This window comes from Pezoporus flaviventris, unplaced genomic scaffold (genome assembly GCF_033815535.1).
Source record: "Pezoporus flaviventris isolate CSIRO_AGI_PZ_B2104156 unplaced genomic scaffold, CSIRO_AGI_Pfla_v1 ptg000031l, whole genome shotgun sequence".
NCBI classification, from domain to species: Eukaryota; Metazoa; Chordata; class Aves; order Psittaciformes; family Psittacidae; genus Pezoporus; species Pezoporus flaviventris.
Window position 1 is genome coordinate 60278339 of NW_026892579.1, and position 23896 is coordinate 60302234.

General features: G+C 41.6%; 2 protein-coding genes across 10 annotated transcripts in view; one reads left to right on the plus strand and one right to left on the minus strand.

Annotated features, from left to right (window-relative positions):
- APLF (aprataxin and PNKP like factor) overlaps positions 1 to 23896 on the plus strand; it is a 40327-nt gene that overhangs the window by 1309 nt on the left and 15122 nt on the right. For 2 of the 7 annotated variants that reach the window (XM_061461489.1, XM_061461495.1), the window contains exons 1-5: positions 11622 to 11803; positions 12814 to 12965; positions 14393 to 14519; positions 17828 to 18006; positions 20687 to 21075. In XM_061461489.1, the coding sequence (XP_061317473.1) occupies positions 12933 to 12965; positions 14393 to 14519; positions 17828 to 18006; positions 20687 to 21075 (728 nt within the window). In that variant the 5' untranslated portion in view covers positions 11622 to 11803; positions 12814 to 12932. Of the gene's footprint in view, positions 1 to 11621; positions 11804 to 12032; positions 12053 to 12712; positions 12966 to 14392; positions 14520 to 15046; positions 15413 to 17827; positions 18007 to 20686; positions 21076 to 23896 lie in introns of those variants that run through there. The other 5 variants (XM_061461491.1, XM_061461490.1, XM_061461493.1 and 2 more) reach the window with 5 other exon arrangements.
- Positions 3857 to 11358, minus strand: FBXO48 (F-box protein 48). Of its 3 annotated transcripts, none has more exons than XR_009744710.1 (3): positions 11065 to 11358; positions 9251 to 9475; positions 3857 to 4087 (listed from the first exon to the last, which is right to left on the minus strand). XR_009744710.1 is itself a non-coding variant. In XM_061461507.1 (2 exons), exons 1-2 carry the CDS (start codon positions 11344 to 11346, stop codon positions 9314 to 9316), a joined length of 444 nt encoding a protein of 147 aa, XP_061317491.1. In that variant the 5' UTR covers positions 11347 to 11358; the 3' UTR covers positions 9044 to 9313. The 3 variants fall into 3 exon arrangements, 1 of the variants encoding a protein (XP_061317491.1); XR_009744711.1 differs by lacking the exon at positions 3857 to 4087 and adding an exon at positions 6073 to 6179; XM_061461507.1 differs by lacking the exon at positions 3857 to 4087 and having other exon boundaries at positions 9044 to 9475.

Here is a 23896-nt window from a genome sequence, read left to right on the forward strand (position 1 = left end):
AAATGTAATTATCTTGGTGCTGTTCTTTGTAATGTACTGGTTTTGCTTTTTATTTGGGAGTAGTTAACAGTGCTGAAGATCTACTGAAAATGTGGTTTTCGTAATAGAGCAGTTTATTGAGGAATCTTTAATCAAAGTGTCTTCAGAAAGAGAAGAAAAACTGTCAAGGCCTCTGAGGTATGACCGAGTGTGTACTGTCAAGTTTCCCTTTTAGATGAAGTTTTCATTTGTATTTGTTCTTGTAGTATTGCAGATCATTCTTCAGTGCAGTAATACTGCTTCTGTCTTTGAGTTCACCTTGCTCCAAATGTTAAACACCAATAATTTCCTTGTTTGTGTGTTTGCTTCTAATTTGTTCTCAAATACTTCAGAAGTTATTTCACGTTTTAACAACTTGCTCCACAGGGCTCTGGTTAAATGTATTTTTACTGTTTATAAAGTGCTTCTGTTTGTTCAGGCTTGGATAACACCAAAACTAAGAAGCCTGAAAGCTTCCCTTAAATAACCTTTTTGGTGAGACACAGAAACGTTTTAGTAGATTGGGGGTGAGCTGTTGGTTTTTTTGTTGTTTTTCAGTTTGTACATTTTAAAACTGTAGGCGACTATAGGAGGAACTTTAAAAAGCAAAATGAGTAGTCCGCAGTTCTCTGCCATTTGCTGGCAGTCAGTATTTCTGTGGGTGCCTTTAGTCTGCGATTTGAAAGTGCCTGTGAACTGTGGTCTTCTCATTGATGTATCGAGACCTTACCATGCTCAGTGTGAACTTCTGTGTGCAGTAGAAGGCAGGCTTCAAGTTTCTGTCTCCTCTTTGAGTTTTCTGCCTGCTAGCAGGGGAATGTGTGCTCTAGTCTTTTCATCTCTTTTCTTCTCGCCAGCCACCTTTCTTGGAGGAGTTTTGGGGTTTGATAGCTTTGGCATCCTGAGAAAACTGCATGTGCTATGCAATAAATAGTGCCAAGTTCCATAGCCTACCTACTTGAATATTTTTCTAAGTAATGTTAAGTTTGTCCTAAAATAAATAAAGTGGAATATAGGTGTTAATGATGCACCACGACATGCCAGAGGTTCTTTTCAGAAGCTAGGATAAAATAAAATGCAAGGCTGTATGTACAGCCTCTGGTTTGAATGATTGTTTTCAGATAATACCATTAAGTAATTGCATAGTTAGATTATTTAGCCTGTAAAATGAGCAGTTTTCAGTGTAGGAAGTGCCAGATGTTTGCCCTTTAACATCAGAACACAGGATGGATATCTCAGTACTGCTTCTTGTGACCAAGCTTGACAGCAAAGGGTCTTTCTACTGCTTTCTAACCCTTTCTCTGCTACCCAGGAGTGGGGCTCCTGAGTACATCTCTCATATCTTTCCGTGTTACTTGTGTGGCGCTAAGGAACTCGGAGATGACTTAAAAATGGTTGAGGCTGGGTCAGCGTTCTGACCGGTGAAGCGATGGTGCCTTTCCAGCTGACTTTGCCTGCCTACCACACGTGGCTCAGCTGCCCGAGGGAGCCTTTATAATGCTCCCACCAGGCTCCTACAGTGCTGGATTGTAGCCTGAAAGAGGGGAGTGGAAGCAGCTTCAGTAAGAGAATGAGACTTAGTGCAGGCCCATCTGAAAGATGAATGGGGCAGGGGGCTGCCGTGTGTGCTATGAGTTGTTTTTATTGCGTGGGATGATGATACAACTGAAGTCTGAATCTGATGCATGAAGAACAATTTGAATGTGGTTATTTCATCACTTTCTGAAGGTATTTTAGGAACTGCTTTTCCTCTTGAGATGGTGGGGTGGGGATCTACAAGCCAAGCAAGCAAAATACACCCTTCAGAAATCTCCCACTGAAAACAAGGTTTTTCTTTTGCTGTTGCTCATGAGATTTCTTGAAACAGAGTTTCTCATTTGGCCTCAAAATAAGCTTCCCCCCCCCCCCCCCCCGATGAGCACAAAGAACTTCCTGCTTCACATTTAAACCAAAACTGTGGCTTTCCACACTTTGTATCTGGTTCTTGTAGATTGCTTAATTTTTCCCCCCCTTCAGTTTGGTTGAAGGGAGAGTAAAACCATGTGTGAGAGCTGAGGAAAATGCTGCTTTTCGTACTTCATTGGACTTCCACTGTAAGTGTACTGGGGTGTAGTAAAACTTTTTGTCTTCCCTGCATAAGCTGCTTTTTCTTTTTCTTATGATGGTAACACATTTCCCTCTTTTTCCATCCCTGAGAAAGGCCTGAGAAGGAGGGAGAAAAGGAATTGAAGGCAAATGGTCATGAAACTGATGGATTTCTGTTTCATGCAGTTGAAAGGGAGGGGAAAATATGTTAGTAAGTTTGAAAATTTGCCTTCAGTATGTCTTTCACCAACATCTTGGATATTCATAAACCAGAGTGATCAAGGGAGAGGAGGAGGGACTGGGGGTTGACTAGTTTAATGAAAAAAAACCAACCCTAAATTAAGAAATCTAAAACTAGATACCCCAATTTTCCCAAATCCTCAAACCCAGAGATTAAAAGGACATTGAGAAAGTTCTTAGTGTATTGCCGTTGGCCCCTTTCTCCTTATGAAACATACTAGAACCTATTGCAGTTCGATAAGAGTATCAGTTATAAAAATCGGTGTATAATCACTCTCCTCATCTACCTGCTTCCACATCATAAGGAAAAGACTGAGAATCCTTTCTTGAACACTAAGTATATTAAAAAAACCCAAGAAACTTTCCTTTTTATCCTTCATTGCTTCTGCTACGTGTGTATGCAAGTGTCCTGCTTTTGAAGGCTTAAATTGCTGTGTCTCGCTCATATGTGATGGTGAAAGTACAGTAACAGAGTCAATATGCATGCATGCAATATTTTTTAATAATAGGAAGGTTTGTTTGGATCAGTTTTTAACCCTCCTATGAAGTTTTCTGATTAATAAAAGGAATTATTTCATCATTCTAGTACATAAGTTGTAAAATAAGGTTGGTTTCTTTTGTGGTTTGTTTTTTCTTTTTTTTTCCTTTTTTAACTTAATATTTTTACTTGAAGGCTTCCACCGCTGCCCCCGTTCCATGTTACATCTTCCCTCCACAACATCTCTTTTTCCTTAAAGCTATTTTAACCTAAGCTTTCTAACATAAAAAGCAAGCATGTAGCTCTGCTTCTTAGGCATCATAGAGTGGAACTCACGTACATAAACATAAATGCCTAGTGGCATTTTAGATGTGCTACAGCATGCCAAGTGGTCTCTGGTCACCCCTTTAGAACAGCAAAAACTTCCTCTCATCTCATACCTACGTGCTTTGTATAGATGTTTGGTTACATTATGGATATTAAGTGCTGTTACAGTCTCCTTATTTAAGTATTAGAGGAGCCCCCAACATTATTGTCTCTAAGTATGTGTGTTGATAAAAGTTGCATGTTAGAATGGCTTTAAAGAGCAGTATAATTAAGACAAAATTGTCTAAAGACTAGTTCAAAAATAAAGGTGTCATTAGAAAAGTTGGTTTGGTCAGCCACGTGTGATGAAGCTTGAGGCAAGCTTCTGTTATTGGCTGTACTGTCAAATGGCTGTATATACTATATCTTGTGAAACCTAGGTGTTGGGAACGCCTAGCTAAATTTGTACAGCACTCTTGTTCTTTAGCATTGTGACAGAAAAATAGCTATTGAAAACAGTCTCTCAGTTGAACAGATGAATAAAGTTCTCCCAGGATACTGTCATATTTCATTTATTAGCTGTAAGATACTGCTGATACAGAAAAATATTTTGCTTTTCTCAACATATTTTTTTCCTCTGTTAGGATTAAAGGCCTGAGGTGGCCGATTTGTTTGAGGTTTTTCCCCCTGTTCCCAGCTATACCTGCAATTCAGCCTTCAAGCTGAATCCTCCAATAGGTGGCTGGTAGCATCTTGTGGTGTTTTCTGCTTGGTGTTCTGAGATCACTCAGACATTTAAAAGCAATATTTAGTGCTAGGGCTAATACTTCATCTGATGGCTGATGGTGTCCTGTGGCATCTGGAGAAGTCTTTGTGTAGAGCTTCAAGTGTCTGGCATCTCAGCCACAAAGCAACCTCTGCAGTTGATGCTTCCACATCTGCAAGCAGTGGCTCCTTTGCCTGTTAAGATTTTTAAGGGCCACGTATTAAAACCAGCACGTGCCATTCTAACAATATGTTTAAATATGGAACAAAATAAGCTCATGTTGTACCTAATTTGCACACTGTAGTAGGCTGGTTTTTATTCCAACCCCCCCAGCTTTGTAAATCCAGGGTTGCTGGACAGGGGTGGCAGTGTTGTACAGGACAGTTCTGAGGGGCTGCAGGTAACTGCTGCTACATAGAATTGTCCTCTAGGGTTTTATCTTGGTGGGTCTCCCAGGACCTCCAAGTTTGCTGTCCATCACCTCTTTCCTTCTCCCCCTTCTAGCCACAGTTGTAGCTCGGGTTTTTTTGGTTTACCAGAATAGCTGCAATGGGTCTAGCCCTTAGCAGAGCCCTGAAAAAAAAACACCCAAACCAAAACACCACTAACCCCCAGTTTCTAGCATTGCTGTGCTGATCAGAACCAGCTGCTGATGTGGTGTTAAATGCAGCAGGTGATTCCTTCCAGGGTTTTAGGGACAGGCATTTCCAAACAAGCAATATGCTGAAAAACAACCATGAAGTTGCTTCAGCAACTCCTGCGAATCTGATAGGCCTCTACCCAAGTTCATTTGGAGAGAAAATAATAACACCACGACTACCAAAATCCTTCCATCTGTATGCTTTTATGGCCCTTCTGTCAGCTTTGGTGGGCTGAAGGAGCCAATCCTAGTTCTGAGCCCAACTATTCTGTCTTCAGTTGGGATAACTCTGCCACTTGGTACCTTTTAGAGATGACAAGGATAAAGACCACGGACACTAGTACCAGCCTATCAGCAGAAACACTTCTTTTGACAAGATTAGCTTTGAGTGGTCTAATGGAGAAAAGCCTGTGGTGATTAAACACTTCATGCTTTCTTTTTCATTTAGTGTGGCTGTTAATGGCAATGGCCCAAAGCTACATCCTGCACCAAGGTGCAATAAAGCCACACTGTCAGCTCCTCCCTTCAGAAATGGAGCACTGCAAAACTGAGTAGTTGCAAGGAAGGCTCTAACACCACATTCGGGTTTGGAAATACAGAAGTAACATACTCGGGTTGAGCTTCAATGCTGGGCATTTTGATGTCCAGCTGTGTGCAGCAGCTTGGGACATTTTATACAGCAGGGGAGCTTTTTTTTCATACCAGAAGCCAGGCTGTTTTAAGCTCATGTTTAAGCCATGTGCGGTGTGTGAGTGGAGGACATCCTAATTGCTCTGCACCACATAAGCTTCATTTGCTCTCTTGAGATGCCTCTCTGTCTTTGGAAAGCTGGATGGCAGAAGGTGAACGGCAGGAAGGCTGTGTGACTAATGGGATGCCTGGGTGATGGATGTCTTGGGCACCTTTCTGCAGCTGCCACCTTCTGAGTAGGAGGGTAGAAGTGGTGTATGAGTGCAGTGGGAAGGTCAGTGGGGTTTGTTAAAGCAGAACTCGCCACTTCCTCAAAAACTTGTGGGTAAGAGAGCTGGGAACTGAAGCACAAAAAGGGTTTCACCAGCCACCTAGGTGTGAGGGTAGCTGTGGCATGTCCTGGAGTAGCAGGTGAGCTTTGAGGGTTTGTGTGGCCTTGGCTGCTCTCTGGGGAAGGATACCTATGCATTAGTGATAATCTAGGACCAATACAATCTTCCTGTTGCTGTAATTTCTGCGGTTTTGATTCAGAGGTAGGAGAGGAAAAAGATGAACCTAAACTACATGGTGTAGGAAGTGCCACTGTTTGGAGTGATGGATGCTGTTGGGGTGTCTTTGAGGGGAAGAGAGCACATCCAGCCTGCAGGAGAGCTGAGAGGCTGAGTAGGTGGTGCAGAGACAGAGAGGGCTAGAACAAAAGACCAGAACTGAGGTAATGAAATTTCCAAGGGGAATGAAATCCCCTAAAGGAGGGGATCAGCATGGGGAGAAGGGAAACAAACTTTGTTTTAGTGATAACTTGTCCTTAAATACTTGGGTCTTTTTCTTTCAGTAATAGGTTTTTTTAATGAGAAACTTACACCACTGCTACTCCTTGTTTAGAGATCCAGGCCTTGTCTAATTGCATAGCTGAGTGTTTAATTCCTTGTGTGTTTAAAGAGGTACAGCCACCTGATCTGGACAGAGGTAGAGGCATGACAGATACTGATAATTACTGTGCTCGTATGAGAAGGGGGAAAAGCTACAGCGAAGTGTAGCTGTGTTAGGATTTATACCAGAATAATTATTCTATTTAAAAATTGTATCATGGGACATGATACATGAGAACTGGTATATACATGATAATATACTGACATATACATGAGAACTGACAGCTGAGGGGCAGGAAAGGAGCAGGAAGAGGGGATAGATGTCTGGAAGCTAGAGACTGGAGGTAACAGGAAGCTGGGTGAGAAGGGTGAAGAACTAGATCCATGATTGTGCTCTTTTCTTGTCTTATAAATAAGACATTGGGCACTCCTGAGGTGATGAGAATGCACTGCTTCAATTATTTTCTTCTTTATTAATTTATATGCACTGTTGTTTTCACTTCTATCTCTCTTAAAGTCAGGATAAAAAGATACTGTAAGCAGGTGGTAAGGCAGCACCTTTAGTGGAAAAACTTGTGCTTATGTGTGGTGTGTGTTGAGTGTTTTATTTGAGCTAACTAGATATAACCTACGAGCAGAATTACTAATAATAAAGGAAGCAGTGTTTGCAATTCATTGAGAGCTGTGCTGCACCCACTATATTTGGCTATGTTCTTTATTCTGTGTTACCCTTCAGCCATGTTTGGCAGCAGGGTGGTATCAGAAGCTTCAGTGAATTTTGGATGCTGTTTCCATTTTGGCTAATGTAGTAGTTGTCCCACAAGAACAGCGTCAACTCTTTTGGCAGTAAAGGGAGATACCATGCATCTTTATACAACCTAAAGCAATGGGATCCTGATACTGGGACTAACACCTATAAAGAATGAATTGCAGAAGATGTGTAAGAAACATTATGCAGTCGTTGCATCATATTATTGTCACATAATATTGTGGCTGAGAAAGCTCTCTTAATTAGATATGTTACTCATGATTTAGAAAAGGTCCTGGTGCTTATGAACTGAAAGTCTGTTCTAATGGGGAAAATGTACCAGGCTAAGAGAAGTGGATCAGTTTTGATGAAATCTGTTGAATGTTACAAACTAGAAAAGGGAACACAGATAACGTACTCTTCTTGGAAGCATTTTAGAACTGCCAGTTTCATCTGGCTGTTCTGTTTCTTCCTTAGCCTGGAGAGATGGGTGCCTACAACAAACAGCCTGTGAGCCCACACACTTGCAATAAAGGGGAGTAAAAAATACTAGATATTTTCACCGATATTCTGCAACAGTTAAATAATGGTGAGCAAATAAAAATGGATAAGTTGTAAGCAAGTTTAAACTAATGGTTTTGTTTAACCACCAGCATCATTGAACAAAAACACCCGATATTGGATGGTAGCCCAGATGACCACGGTTTGTATTTTCAGACCAGAACTGCTCTACTGCTCCATCTAGCGTTTTTTGGCCCTGTTAAAAGTCAGGGCTGGACCTAATTTTGAATAAACTCGGTATCCGACAGGGGCCTGATCTAGTGCCATTGAATTTCATACTCATGACAAGACATTTCTCTCCTTACATTGCCAGACAGTCCTCTGCCAAAGTCCACAATAGTTGATTTGAAATCACTTCACATTAACTAAGTTTCATAACTATGGTAGAAATCTTGTGTCCTCAACATAAAAAGGACATGGAATTGTTGGAACTAGTCCAGAGGAGGCCACGAGGATGATCAGGGGACTGGAGCACCTCCCGTATGAAGACAGGCTGAGAAAGTTGGGGCTGTTCAACCTGGAGAAGAGAAGGCTGCGTGGAGACCTCATAGCAGCCTTCCAGTATCTGAAGAGGGCCTGTAAGGATGCTGGGGAGGGACTCTTCATTAGGGACTGTAGTGACAGGACAAGGGGTAACAGGTTCAAACTTAAACAGGGGAAGTTTAGATTGGATATAAGGAAGAAGTTCTTAACTGTGAGGGTGGTGAGGCACTGGAATGGGTTGCCCAGGGAAGTTGTGAATGCTCCATCCCTGGCAGTGCTCAAGGCCAGGTTGGATGAGGTCTTGGGTGAGATGGTTTAGTGTGAGGTGTCCCTGCCCACGGCAGGGTGTTGGAACTTGATGATCTTAAGGTCCTTTCCAACCCTAACTATTCTATGATTCTATCTTCCTACAGAGAATTAGTCCCAGATTGGTGACTGAATTTTGTAGGAATAACTCCAGCAATAGGGACCTTCAAAGCGTTTTCCTTCTTAATTTACTCTTTAGTGCAAAGTAAGTAGGGAAAGGTGATATTTAAATGGAATTGTAGTAAGTTGGTTTTGTGGTGACTTCCATGTTGTGCAATGTGACAGGCATCTCCTCTTTTACTAGCAGCATTTTTTAAAGTCTGTACTAAAAATCAGTGCTGGTAAAGCAGGGCTCATGTGATGGGAGATGCAGGAAAAACTAAGTTTCTGAATGTCTTTTAGCCTAACTACAAAAATATATGATGTTGTGTTATCTCTCATGGTTATCTGACTTGTTTTATTTAAAGTAGTAAATTCTGCTCTACTCCTCCTCATGCAAATGACTGAAGTGCAGAGAGGCTGTAAATTACGTGGCTGCTTCAGTCCTGCCTGGTGCCTGGACCTATCAGTTCTAATCCAGAAATCCCACAGTGGAAATGCAGCACTGCTGAACACTGACACTTCCGCACTTCAGTGGATACAGGTTCAGAGAAGGGCTCTGTACAGCGGGGATGTTCAGCTGATCCTGAGGTGGCTGCCTTGTCCTTTTCTTTCCAATGTCTGGATTTGCCCCTTCCCCAGCCTGCCTTCATGGGCTCTCATGTTGTGCTGCTGGTACAATATGCTTCAAGTCAAACACACATCTTTTTGGTAAAAGTCATCTCTTCCAACATAAAAAGTGCAAACTGAAATAAAAAGTGCAATTAACATCTTTTTGACCATACAGCAGAACATTACATTTACATATATAAAATAACAACTGAATATTTAGTCTTACTTAGAATTCTACAGAAAAATAATCAGATAAAGTGCAAATAAAAAATATGCAAAACTTTTTTTTTTTTTAGAAGCCTTCATCATATGTTTGCAAACAACTGATTTTGAGCAGCAAAATATTTACAGTTTGGCAGTCTGTGAGTTGTTGATAGAAGGTTCTTAAGTTGCTAGAACAAGCACTGGTTTTTCATCTCTCAAGTTCTGCTTCCAGGATTTCTCCCCATGTGTCAACGTCCATGGGATACATGCTTTTCTCTGGCAAGCTGTTCCGTGAAGGAATGTTGCTGTATTTCCCACTCAGCCATTCTTGCTTCACTTTGCTTTTCCAGTAGTTTCTCAGTAACGTGATCTGATGGAAAAACACACAGCGCAAGTCTTGGAAATGAACTGATTTCAGCTGCATTTCAATGCAAGTAAGTTTTTGCATTGGAAGAGTAATGCTAGAAAAAGGATTTGAAACATGTCTTTGGATATCTAGACTAAGCCCAGGAAGGTATGCTGCTTCCAAGAAGCAGACCTTCATCTATTTCCAACTTTTCTGTTCTAAGTTGGGTGGAGAACCACTTCTTGCCTTAATTCTTTGAAGGTCAAGATGAAAACCCTAAACCAGGAATTCGTCTTCTTCCTTACTCCTTAAAAGAGATGCCTTTCACTTTCTCTTCCTATTGAGGTTACTTGTGACCTCTAACTCATTTGGGCTCTTAATGCAGGCTGGCTGGTTTCTTCTCTTCAGCCTTTACTGCAGCCTTTTGTTGCAAGAAAACTGTCTTCAACCTTTTAGTACAAGAAGATGCTGATCTTGTGTGTTTGTTCCTTCTACTTCAAATCCCCACCAGGTAAGACACAGAATCAGTACAGGTAGTTCTGGAAATTCCTGTGCAAGAGTAGCAAGATCTGTGCATTCAAAAGGCAACCACTACCTGTTCATGGCTTTGCCTCATACTGAAACACCTCTACATGTGAGAGTACAGAACTAGGTTGTTTTGGGTTTGGGTTTTCCTTTTTTTGCTGCTGCATCTCTCTTTTCACCCCCCCATGGTCCCCCTGCTCTCAAACACACCAGCTAAAACAAGGTGGGGAATCACAGTCTAGCTGGTCCAGAGTAGTAACTGTGAAACCTTTCCCTTCCTGATCTACTTCAGCTTGCAGGCTGCGATAGATCTTCCAGTGTGATCAGCTCTGAACTTCTCAGAGCAGCTGTAACTGGGAGTGTGTGTGGGGAGTTTCAAAACAGCTTCTAGCAGCTTCTCCTTGTTTCCTTGTCTCTACCCTAATTTTTTTTTTTTTTTTTTCCTCCTGGATGCATGTTGCTTAAGGTGTACTGAAGCAGAGCTACCCAAGATACAACTCTGGGAAGTCATTCCTCACCAGAACTATTCCCATCAAATGCAACCAGAGAGCACATACTGCCAAGTGGGGGTATGTTGTCTTCTATCCCCCAGCCCTGCCTACAGAAATGCGGGCTTTCTTCCATGCTAGGGCTGTGCAGACTTTGATGTAATGAGTCACAGAACCATAGAATGGTTTGGGTTGGAAGGCACCTTAAAGCTCATCCAGTTCCAACCCCCCTGCCACAGGCAGGGACTCCTTCCACTAGACCAGGTCGCTCAAAGCCCTGTCCAACCTGGCTCTGACCACTGCCAGGGATGGGGCATCCACAGCATGCTGAGGCTGTGTGGGGTGGCGAGGACTAAACGGAGCAATCTCAGCTGGCCAGATGTGGTCGTGGGCAGGAAGCAGGTCAGCCTGGACTCATCCCTGTGTGCATTTTACCAGATGTCCAGCTGTTGGGATGCACTACCGAGCCACGCTGTGATGACAGCGGTTCTCCCATTACCCTGCGACAGACGAGCTCTGCTGAAGTAACGTGACACGCTTTTATTGCCAATCCCAGAAGCCTCGACGCTGCCGACACGCCGTCGCTGGCGTTACCTTTACCTTCCAGGAATATCCGTTTCCTCGGTCGCAGTCGATCTCCCGCTGGCACACAGCCCGCACGCTCAGGCAGTGGTGTCTCCATAGGCGGTCGTTGCTCTCGATGACGCGGTGCCAGCCCTTGCATGTCGCGGACGCGTGACACAAGCTCTCAACGTCGAGGTCGCTGAAAATCCGGGAGCTGACCTCCGCTGGGAGGAGAGCCACGAAGTCAGCCGGGCCTCCCCCTCCTCGGCCGGAGGGGAGGAGCGCGGGTCCGTCGGCGGCAGCGCGTTCCCCGTCCATCTCCGGGGCGCGGAGGGCACCCCCCCCGTCACGGCGGGTTGCCGCGGTGACCCGCGGGGCCCGGGCCCGGGCCCGGTTCCGCCGGCATGGCGCTGAGCCTGCCCGCCGCCGCGGGGTGCCCGCGTGTCTCGGGGTGCCGCTGTTCGTGTTCTGAGGCGAGTCCTTCCGCTTCCCGCCTCGGCCGCCGCAGGTCATGTGACGGAGCGTCCCTGCGTCACCCGCCGGCGCGCCGGGACCCTCAGGAGTGTGGCGGTGGCGGCCTCGGCCGTGCCGCGTCCCGTCCCGTCCCGGTACCCCCGAGGTGAGGCCGGTCCCGCCGCTGAACGCACCGCGCTACCGGTGCATCGCTTCGCGGCCTCCGCTCCCAGCGGCCGGGCTGCGGCCTTCCCCCCACCTCGGCCTGCCGTGTGGCGTAGGGCGCGTCTCCTGGCCCTGCCGCGGGCTGCTCCCGGCCGAGGTCAGGGTGGTTTTGTGTCTCGATCCACCGTATTCGGAGGGGCACACGGCAGGGCTGGAGCCCGTGCAGCACCGTCACCTCTTCCGTCACCACACAACCGGAGGGGCCTGTTGTGTGGGGGCGCTGCTTGGTCGCTTGTGTTCCTCTTCAGGAGGCAGCGAACAGCGCGGCCGATCAGTGTGTGCCTTGCCTGTAACGCAGGAAGCTGTGGAAGGGGCTCCCGAGTGGCGCTGTGCGGTGCGTACAGCAGTAATTAAACATACAGACGAGATATTAAGAAAGAATTCTGCGCTGTGAGGGTGGTGAGACACGGGCACAGGGTGCCCAGAGAAGCTGTGGCTGCCCTGGAAATGTTCAAGGCCAGGTTGGATGGGGCTTGGGGCAGCCTGGTCTAGTGGAACGTGTCCCTGCCCATAGTAGGTGACTGTAATGTGAATTGTCGAGTGGAAGGGTAAAGGGTTGAAGGGAAAACAGTTGCAGTTTTGGTGCGCTTTCAGGTGAGGTGGCTCTGAACTGAGGCTTTTAAAACCAGCACTTGAGTGTGTGATGGCACCTCACAGCTGCAGAATTGTAACCCTTAGTGAGGGCTAGACAAGAAGTGCTGGATTCATTGTGCGGCTGATCCTGAAAACTGGGTCTCAATGTTGTTATCTCACTTTTATTGTAGAATCCAATTCTGGGAACTTTCAAAGATCTACAGAAAAAACAAATTCTAAGCTGTGATTTCAGCTTTCTCAAAGTTTTGTCATGGCAGTAACTAGTATAAATTATATACTTAAACCCCAAACCACTACAGAGGTGGTCAGCAGGGATTGGAACATTTTTTGTTCAGAATATTTCTAGTGGAAGGTAGAAAGGAATGTTTGTTTCCTCTGCAGATTGATGTAAGAGTATGTTACATTCAGTTAAGAAGTGTATTAATGGTCACTGTTCAGACCAACTTCTGTTTTTGAGTAAAAAGTACATGTTTATATTTGTTTGAATAACTGAGAATCATTTTGCTTTCTCAGAAAAAAAACAGGAGGCTGATGCATAAGAAACACCGAGTGTTCCCCCAGTTGAGACATCTTGTAGTCCATTGTTAATAGAACCAGCTTTTTCCAACTCCAAGGTACAGGGAGCTGCAAAAATGACAAAAAATGCTGTTACTTCCGGACATTCGGTGAGTGCTTAATTTTTTAAATTAAGTTTTAACATTTGTAGGCATGTATTGAAAAGTGTTGTGTTTTCTAAACCCATTTCTTTTTTTTCTCTGAGAAGTAAATCACGACAAAGTTGTATATTGAAAACATCTGTTGTTTTATTAATTAGGATTGTGTGCCACACAAGTATATGAATATGTTTGTATTGTGTATTTATGTTTATGGTAATTATGCTGCAATAATTTGTTCTCTCAAATATGCAAAAATTGCTATTGCTACAGCAATATTTTGTCCTAACAATTGTAGCTGAGTTCAGTACTACAGAACAAAGTCCAGTTCTGGGCTGTGGTCTGTGTGGGTACCTGCAGAGGCCTAGAGGAATGAATGCCTGTTCTTCCAATCGGCCTAAAAGCCTCTGAAATGTGCATCTGGAGTGCCTGTAGTTGGACTGTGGTGATAGTTTGTGCTGGTGACAAATAATACCTGTTTGTAGTGGACTAGCGGCCTATTTCACTTGAATTGTGCAGTTGTGATGGAGTTGTGTTGTCAAGATCCATCCAAACCCACAGATAGAGCCCTCCAGCTTTTCCCTGGCAGCCAGCTTGCTGTCCAGCAAAACAGTTTTCAAAGCACGAATCTTCTTCCTCTTTTAAACACTGCCAAGTCAAATGGCTTTCAGACAGTCTGATAAATAGTATATGGAGGCAGTAGGATTCTCCTTGGTTCTTCTCTTGTGTGTTTACCAACATAGTGCTAAAAGGAATACACTGATCAGCATTATTGTATAGTAGATAGTATCTACATACAAGAAATGAAATGTCAGCAGTTACTGTAGCTGAGATTTTTGAGATGGGCACCTTTTAGTAGTAAGTAGAGATTCAAACAGATGGAATCACTTAGAGTAAATAAGTATGTCCTGAGCGTGATTTTGGTGTATTTACATTGTTTATACAGATGAGTTGGAGTGTGGTTCTTTTCTGGAGAAAGGAATTGAAAGAATGCTAGCAAGACTTCTGTTTTTTTTTCCTGGTTGGTTGATTGGGGTTTTGGTTGTTTGGGTCTTGGGGGGTGGGTTGCCTGTTTTGACAAACAGGCATTTGTTTGTTAAACCTGCTCTTTCTCTTATCTTTACATATGGAAGCTCTAGACCAAAATAGATGCTGGTAAAGCTCTTCTTTGAAATTTTCAGTTCGTAGCCTTGTAGATATTTATTCCAAAGGTCTGAGGAGGTTTTTTTTTTTTCCTGCATTAATGTTCCTACAGATCTCATTTTTCTGAGAGGAGCAGAAAAAAAAAATGTAAAAAATCGGGCAATGGGCACCATCCAAAAAGCAGGTAGTTAGCCAGGATGTGTTTGAAGGACATAATTGTGTACAAACTTGTGATTTAGTTTTTTCCCCCTCTTCTGTAACTGGAAAAAGGTACTGAACTGTAAATGTTGTTTCAGGTTCCTCTTTTTGATGATAATTCAAGTGAACAGTCAAAATCTACCCGGAGAAAGAGAGTGCTTCCATCTTGGATGCTGGAAGAAGATCTCCTGGTTGAGAGAATTTCTGAGCCTGTACCGAAAGGAGGTAGGTTTGCAGTGTGGTACATTTGCATGCCAGTATACACTTGTGTGCTTTGATATAATTTTCTTCAATTATAATGGTGGTGGTAGAAAGTAATGTGTTACTTCTCTTTCCATGCTCCATGCCTGGCAGCTGACAGAGCCTGACTTTTGTTACCTCCTTTGTCATCAGTCCTACAGACATGACAGAGTTCTTTGTGATCAGTTGATTTTCTTTATGTTCCTTTTTTATTTTCTTTTTAATGCCAGGAATACACTGTCTTTGGACACCCTTTCCTATAAGCTATACAAATTCTACGTAGTTTCTGTACCTTTAATTCCAAGCCTTCTCCACATTTCCACATCTAGGTCACTGATGTGTGCCCTTCTAAATTTAGTTTCTTCCAGTTTCACAGGTCTTAAAGGTAGTTCTGTTTGTTTGGTTGTTTTTTTTTTGATGATTGTCTGTGTTAGTTTTTTAACTATGACTGTGTCAAACTTGATCATTTAGTCCAAAGTTCCTTCTAGGAGGAGCAGTTCATCACGGTTTCTATATAGTAACTATATTCTATATTGTTTCATACCAATATGAGGCCAAAATAGAATTGCATTCCCTCTTGTCCTTTCCACAAAAGGGAATTGCTGAACATATGATAACATCCTGCTGCTGTGTATCAGCAGTAACAGCAGCAAAATACTGTGTTCAGTCACTATCAGTGGGAGACACAGGGATGCCACACTGGCACAGTCCCAAGAAAATTTTCTAGCATGTCTGGCTTTGGTCCTGGGAGCTTGTTAAAACTTCTAAAGCTGCCATTAGACATCCTGTCACAAACTTGCCACAAGGCATTTATTGCTCTGATGACTTTTACTGATGGAACTGGAGGACTAAAGAAATGAGAGAAGGAAAATGGATATGTACATTAACAATTCTACCCCAGTGTTTCTGTCGTTCTCTGTGTGCCCCACCCTGCTTGCAGTCCTGTGGTGAGGTGCGAGGTGGTTTAGATGCTGACTTTCCTCTCGTAGCCAGTGTAAGTGTATGAACTGTGGTTGGTTTGCACCTGTCTGCTCCTCCATGTCCCACGGCTATTCCTTAATGCCTCTCTCCCGATCTTCTATTTCTGCTAAGCTGGCGTAATGGAGAAATTTGGCTCTTGATGCCCAAGCAGGCCTGCAGAAATATTTCATACAGTGTCTGACCAATTGCTTCTTATCTCCTACAGTAAATGCAGGTGTCTGGGTGGATTGACCCAGACAACGGTGGCTTTAAAAACGTCTGTCATATGACAGTGCACGCCCTGCCTGTTCCTTTCTTCAGAAGCTAATTCTGAGAAACTATCTTTTATTTTTTCTTTCACCTTTCTTTCCCTTTTCAAACCTATACTGCTCCATGCTGACTTACTGCCTCAGATGTAAAAACTGCGTGCACAAGAGGACTTCCACTGGCTGAGTCCTTCACTAATCTGATTGTTTTCTTTATGTTTGGGTTGGTTTTTTTGAGGTTTGTTTGTGGTTTGTTTGTTTGTTTGTTTGTTTTTAGCAAGTACTATCATGTTTGTTATATATGTGCATTTAAGGTTTGTATTAAAGACTGAAGGTTTTGGTCATGTAGGAGATTTGGAGCTGTGAGGGTGTCCTGGGTTCAGCAGTAGCAGTCATTTTTCTCCTTAGTAGCTAGTGCAGTGCTGTGTTTTTGACTTTCAGCCTGGGAACAGTGCTGATAACACCAATGTTTTTAGTTATTGCTAAGTCATGTTTACTCTGACCAAGGACTTTCTGAGTCTCATGGTCTGCTGGGGAGGAGGGGAAGCTGGGAGGAAGCAGAGACAGGACACCTGACCCAAACTAGCCAAAGAGGTATTCCATACCACAGCACGTCATGCCCACTGTATAAATTGGGGGTAGTTGCCCTCAAGGGCTAGATCGCTGCTGGGGTTGGGCTGGGTATTGGTTGGCAGGTGGTGAGCGGTTGTATTCTCTTCCTTTCTTATTTCCCTTATCATTATTATTATTGGTGGTAGCAGCAGTAGTTTTGTGTTGTACCTTAGTTACTGGACTGTTCTTATCTCAGCCTGTGGGAGTTATATTCTTTTGATTCTCCTCCCCATCCCTCTGGGAGCGGAGGGAGGAAGGGGAGGGAGTGAACAAACTGCTATGTGGTACTGAATTACTGGCTGGGCTTAAACCATGACAGAGGGAAAGGGCAACAGCTGTGTGCTGTCAAAGGCCTGGTCTTGAAGAAGCTAGAGACACAACCGCTGTCGGAGCTGTTTAAAAAAATCATTATGTGAAATCATGATTCTAGCTTAGAGTGGGCTGCTGTAATAAAACAACTAATCTCTTCTGTATATCTAAAGTGCTCCCTTAAAATTGTGAAACGGTTTGCATGTTTTTAGGGTTGTATTGGATGGGAAGGTAGAAAAGTTGAGAACAAAACTAAAAGGCTGCTCTTTCATTTATTTGTTTTTTTTTTGTCTGTCTTCTACTGGAAAGGTAACGCTAATCTATGGTTTTAAAATTGGGTGTTAAAATTTGGAAAAATTCCTTCTTTCATACACATGACTTTGGTATGTCAGTATTTTTTAAGGGGAAGAGTTTTTGAAGTCTTGCAAAATGGCATCAAATATCTTCCTTCTGAATGCATTTTGCAGCAGGTGGAGCTATAAGACAAGCAGGACAATGGCCTTAGCTGTCTCCCAGCTGTGTATCCAGAAAATAGTACTTCAGTACAGAGATCTTACAGTTTTCTGAGGTGTGAAGCTGTCCAAAGAGAGGCACAACATTTGCTGCCTTTCTGTTGGTTACTGGCTGATGAAATAATTAGCTATGATGTGGTTGACTAGGCAAGTGGGCATACACTGATTTTGCCATGTCCTAATTGATGTTTGCTTGTATAAACTGATAGTCTGAAGTGATACTTGCATGATATATCTGTGGTAAAAGTTATTCTTGGACATGTGGTTTACTTGATGAATGTCCCATGTGTAAATGAAATTGTCAGTGTTACTGATACAGTCAGTCCAGACCAATCTTTGCCATGTATTTATTATTTTCCTCCAAATTCAGTCCAGAACATCCTTTGCCACGTGTTTGTTTTCTTCCAAATTTTCCCCTCAAGCATCTGTTTTATTCTAAAATATATATTTTTTTTTTTTTACTCCTACAAGTGGGAAGTGAAATATATATTGTTGAAACAGCATATGCACAGCTGCTGCTATTTCTCATGCTTTTGTTCAGTGTTCTTCTTTGCTGTAGCTTTAGATTTCTAACATGATAAGGATTTTCTTGTAAAATTGCATTCTAAAATTACCCTTTTATTTTTCTTTTAAGGTAATAGAATGAAAAAAGGGCAAGGATGGGGAGAAAGTAATATGAAGTCATTAGAATCAGAAGTAAATGTGCAGCAGAAAAAAAGATCAGCTTCTGAAGAAACTATGGAGGATTTTGAAGGTGAAGAGGAAGATCAAAAGAAAAGAAGCTGTCTTTCCATCCCTGTTCCTTCATCTCAGGTAATTATTGAGAGTGTAGTTGGCAGCGTCATGTTGAAGGTTGGGTCTACAAACAGAAGTATCTGTTCTGCTTGTGATTTGTTCTTTAGTGGTTGTTTTGAAATGCCAGTCCATTGGCCAGGTCTATGGCAAGGATTATGGAAGCCTTCAGAGTCTTGGGTTTCTAACACTTCCTTCTCAGGATCTGGGACTTAGGCCCCAAATGTTCCAATAGAAATACCAGACTTTCAGCTTTATAGCAAGAGGCTGGAAGACATGGGCCAATGTACTGTTTCTAGGAGTGGCTTGGTGTGTGGTTTCTTCTTTCTGAAAACTCTTCAGGGACAGGTGATGGTATGACACTGTTGTAATGCAACATTGGACTTTGTCCATAGTAGAGCCATTGTAGTTGGTGAAGTTTTATGATCAGAAAATCAGGGTATGTGGCTCAGCAACTGCTATGTTTTGAAGAAAGGTAGCACGGAGTGTGCTTATGCCACTATCTTAAAATCTGAGCCAAAAAAGGGAGGAAAAAAAAACCCTGAAATCCAAAATAAGCTGTGGCAATGAGCGAACAGATACTTCAGCCCAGCTGGTCAACCCCTGTGTTTTCTCAAAGTACAGCTGTGTTTACAGGCAGTTAAAGACTTGGTGATAGCACCCTGCTAGTAATGAAAAGAGAAGGATCATTATCGAAGACAAACAAACTATATTCTGGTGAGAGCAGACAGAGGCTTTCACTGACGTTTCCTTTACGTGAACAACCTGGGGAGGTTTTCCTAATGTCTAGCATTAGAATTGCCTGGATCTGTTCTAGGATCTGATAAAATACTATTATTTAGTATGCATCATTGTTTTTGACACTGAAAACTATTGGGGTTTTGGTTTTGATTTTTTTTTTTAATTAAGCTTAAGAATAGTTGAAATGATCTACTCATGGAGAGCATACCCTGCCAGGGTGGTTTTGCTGTAATGTAGTGGTGTCTATCTGAAAAGAGCAGTGAGCTTTGTTGTTGACTAGCTACATTAATACCAGCTGCAGTGACTACATAATGAATTACATCATTTTGCAATTTTTAAGTGTAAAGCTTTACTTATTTTCTCCTAATAATTTAATGAGTCATTTTTATCCCAAGCACAGTGTTAAGAAATTGCCTTCAGAACTTTGCAGGAAAAAACAATGGGTTAGTGCAAGCAAAAGTAATAATCAGAGACAGCTCTATAAGACTGGAGTTTTGGTATCAAAATCATGCTCCTGCTGTTATATTTAAGGTGATTGAGAAAATCTGATGAAGGGTAGGAAGTCAAAAGGGTGTTAATTCTTCCCAGGGCCAGCAGCCGCCAGGTGGCAATGAGGTCACATACGAGCTAGAACCAGGGCCAGCAGTGCTGATGGCTTCAGTTTTCCTTGATTGCAACCTGCTTTTAATTAGTACCTAATAAATGTGGAAGTGTTTGGTCTCATTATATGCAACAGAGGCAGCGGATTGAAATGTGTAGTAGACGAGTTGCAAATGGGAGTGTCAAATTAATTTAGTCCTCCTTTTGTTAATGAAGCTGCAGTTGTTATTTGAGCCTGATTTTGTGAGTCTCGGTAAGAGTCATCTTTGTCTCCAGTTGAATTACTTAATATGCTGCTGTCAGGGTCAGTTGATACTAATGTGGACTTTGCCCTTTCTTAATCACATTCCATCTCAAATCTAGTCGTCTCTGCTTCTGGTTAACCATTTTATGCGGCTTGCAATAAAAGGAACAAAATAAAATAGGAAACCACCAACTGATTTTCAAGCTCTGCCAAACACATGTGTAAACTAAGTATAAATTTACTGGAGGGGAACTTAAGATAATAAACTGTAGAAAACAGAGACCTAAAATAGTTCTGTAATGTTTTAAAGCAGTTCAGCCTTCAGTATACGTATGCTTTCAGGTAATACGTCAGTTGTTAGGACAATGTTCCTTTCTTCATTATGCATCTCATACTTTTTTTTTAAAGCACACATCTCTTATTATAAATGTATATTGCACCAAAATTTAAAATGCACCACTTGTCAAAACTGAAATCTTTGCCTGATGCTATTTACTGACAAATTTTTATGATTTAGAGTCACAAGCTGAGGCATTTAAGATGTATTGTGGTAGGATTAAGTTCAATGATAAATCATGAGTTCCCATGTATCTCTCATATGATATTTTATGTAGAGAAATATATATTCCATATATCTTGATACTTAAGGGATTAAAATTGAATCTTTTATTGAAATATGTGTTTTTCTAGATTCTACTGTATCTTCACACATATAATCCTGATTCATTTTTCAGGATCAGTATTTCTAATAAATATTTTAAACTAAAGTCCTTGGATTATTCACAAACTGAGGAAGTGAGAGAGGAGCCTGACTCCAGTGTGAGGAAAATGGAGCAGAGGATGGTTGCTCTTGGATAAGTTTTTCTTTAAAGTGTGTGTGTGTACTTCACTCGAGCCTTTCATTCAGCAGCTCTATTTAGCAGGTAACTGGAGTTTGGGAAGTGGAGCAGAACATTTTAAAGGCTGGACCAGACTTTTCTTTCAAGGTCCTTTCCAACCTGGGCTGTTCTGTGATTCTCTGATTTTGAAAATGATAAGGCAGAGTTTGACCTTAAAGCTTTTAATTCTGAAGAGTGTAAATTTTCAGGTTCTTCAAAATGTAACCTTGTTCCACAGAATACATCTGGATTTCCTCTTGAGAATACCATGAGAAACATGGAAGGCAATGGCAAGACTGGATCAAAAAACCATGGAAGTTCTTTGGAAAAAAATGATAGGCAGCTGAATAGTAAACGGTCCAAAAAAGTAGGTCAGATCTCCAGTAAAGACAATAGAATTGAGGAAACAGAAAACAAAGAGCCCATTACTGGTTCTCCAAGCCAACAAGCTCACTGGGGCAGGACTTCCCAAAATTTTGATGCCCAGGAAGGGATTCTTGAGCCTGATGCAAATCTGGATTATGAGACTGAAATTTCTGATTCAACCAGAAGTGCAGATGCTTCAGAAAGCTCCAGACAAATCAAGCGTAAGAGGACACCTTGCATGTATGGATCAGGCTGTTACAGGTAAAGCAAAATTAAACTAGCTTAAGCTGGCTTGTTATTAAGAAGTAATGTATTAGCTAAGGAAGAGGAAACAGTAAAGTTGTTAAAAGCTTTGATTTGAAAATAAAACTTTTGGTAAAAAGAGGACTGATGAGAAGCAAATGGTGTAACAAGAATTTTTGAAATATGAAAGGAGGAGCCAGGATGTCTTGCATTAGCAGGTAACTGTTAATGTAACCCAAACAAGGGATGAAGTACTTCAGCAAATGAAAAGATGAAGTGGTGTAGGAAATAAGAAACAATAATAAGAAAAGGTCCATTTTAAAAAGAAAACAAATAAAACCCATGTGTGTATGGTACAGGTACGAGGGGGAGAAGAGATGTAGATGGTTGAAATGAGCAACAGGCTGGTTTTATTAGATGAAACTTTTTTGAAAGATGCTTGTATTTATTGAAGTTATTGCATGCTTTGTGATCTGAATACTTTAAATACCTATTCATCATCTGTATTTTTTTTTTAAGCTTTCAGTCCTCCTCCTAAAACCAGAAGAAGGAATGCTTACGAACTCCATATTAACCCTTATCTGCTTAGTGTCTTTGGTAATATTTCAAGTGAAGAGCAGTATTTTTTTTTTTAACTCTCTCTTCTACTACTCGTTACCTCTCAATTTATGGTGAAATATAGAAATGTTTTGTGTGATACAAATAGTCCAGAGAAGCTCAAAACCACTAGTGCTGAGTGCTAGCAAATGACCAGTGACCTGAGAAGTGCATTTAGGAGAAGGTTTTGAGCTCTAGATAATTCATGTTTATTATAAGCACAAAAGATAAGGGTAATCCAGAAAACAGGGGGGATGGAAGGAGTGGTGTGTGTGTCCTGTGATTTCTTCTTATTATTAACAGTTATTTTCTTCTTTTTTTTTCTTTTCCCCCAGTGGGCTTGAGCAATAGGAAAAAAACAATAAGGTTTAGAAAACAAAGAAGCACAAGTAGATAGATGGCTTACTGTGTGTGTGAGGTGTGCCTACTGCTGTGGGTAACTATATATCAGTAGCATAAAGCTGTTGTGTTAATGAACACATCAGACTTCCACTTTTCATGTACCTTTCTTTCACATATCTCAATTTTTGCCCTTAAGGATTATGTTGCAAACATGTTTTTTATTAGGCAGTTAAGCTGATCCAGTAGTACAAATGCAGCCTCTAGTTTGCTCTAGCTACCTCTAATTTTGCTCAGACAAGTTTTTCCTTGTATTGTGTGGGTTAAGCTGGTTTAACGCTCTGATATGGTGAAGTATTCCTAATGTTTAGGAAAGCAGGTTTTAGTTACAGGTAATATGGAATAGGAGTTGGCATGTGCACATTTCTTCTTGGGTTTTTATTCTAAAACATTGACAGCAATACTTTGGAAAGTGTTGCCTTATAAGAAAAAAGAATGCTCTGAAATAACACATAACAAAATCTTACTTTGCCAGAGAATATTTCTAAGTAGGAAATATCAAAACCATCAGCTTTGATCTTCAGGAAATGTCAGGGGACTAAACCTTTTTGTTTGCAGCAAAAGAAATGTGTTTTGTAGTCTGTTTTAATATTTGTTTTTGGATGCAAGACCACCAAGTAGTCTTTCTGCGTTGATAGGATAGCTGTGTTAGAGTAAAGCAAATCACTCAGTTATCCATATTTTTGAAAGCACGTACCAAAGTGTGACATGAGTGGATACTTTGAAGGAGCACACTGATAGCATATGCACGGTTTTCCATTCCATAGTGTTTTTCTTGTGCAAAAACTAGTTTTAGAGTTGTGAAGGAAGAGGAGTTGCTTTGAGTACAACAGGTAGTTGGTTTCTTTCTCCTTCATGACTTTTAACTTTGTGAAAGGTGTCTTCAAACAAGAACATCTAATAAGTCAACATCTTAAATGAGTACTGCATTAGTAACCATAGCATTTCCCTGAAGTTTTGTTTTTCTAGGTGAGGTTCCTTATTCATAAAATGTTATTGATCCAATAACTACATGCTCTTCAGTGTTGTAGTCTTTATTTTGTACTCTCATATTAAGATATACTTGTGTTTTGGATAGAACTCCAGCGTGTTTGGTACATGCTTAGTAAAGTAGCATAAATTGAAAAGATTAAATGTTCTATTAATTTTATTAGATTTCTCTAACATCTTAAACATCTAGGAGATAACTTTGTAACTCATAGTTCAGTTTCTGAATTTATTAATTTGAAAATGCTGCTTTTGAAAGACTCAAGCTTCATGCACACCTCTCACTCCAGGGATGCTTCTTTTCATTGACCTTCAGGGTCAGATTCTGAGATAGCCTGAAGCTTTACCACATTGAAAGAAACTGCTGTTAGGAGGCAAGTGTTTTGTGTGTGTTGTATCTGGCTATGCTTGTTGTCAAGGAACTTACTCTTTCAGCACTCTCTTCTGTACATTTTCTTGTCTGCTGCTTGTTTTTCAAAGTTAGAAGAATAGGAAATTAGAACTAAAAATAGATCCAAACCCACCCCTCAAGGGCTGCATAGAAGGGGTGTGGTAGACCTGTTCTCTGCTGATTGGGTGTGTAGAAAGCTTTCTCACAGCTGTCAAAGCAGGGCGTGCTCAACCAGCCTTTGGGTTTGTATGCGCATTCTTCTAAATGCTTTGCTCCTTGTTTATGAAGATAAGTATTTTTCCTTTCACCTTAAGCTTGTAAATCTGTCAGCTGAAAACCTGTATCTGTCTTTTTTTTTGAGTCTTGTGGTGTAATAGACAATATAGAACTTGGAAACATGTTACATGCAGTTGTGGCATAACCTCAGGTTTGAATTCTGTGGCTTTATAACTAATGCTGCTAATT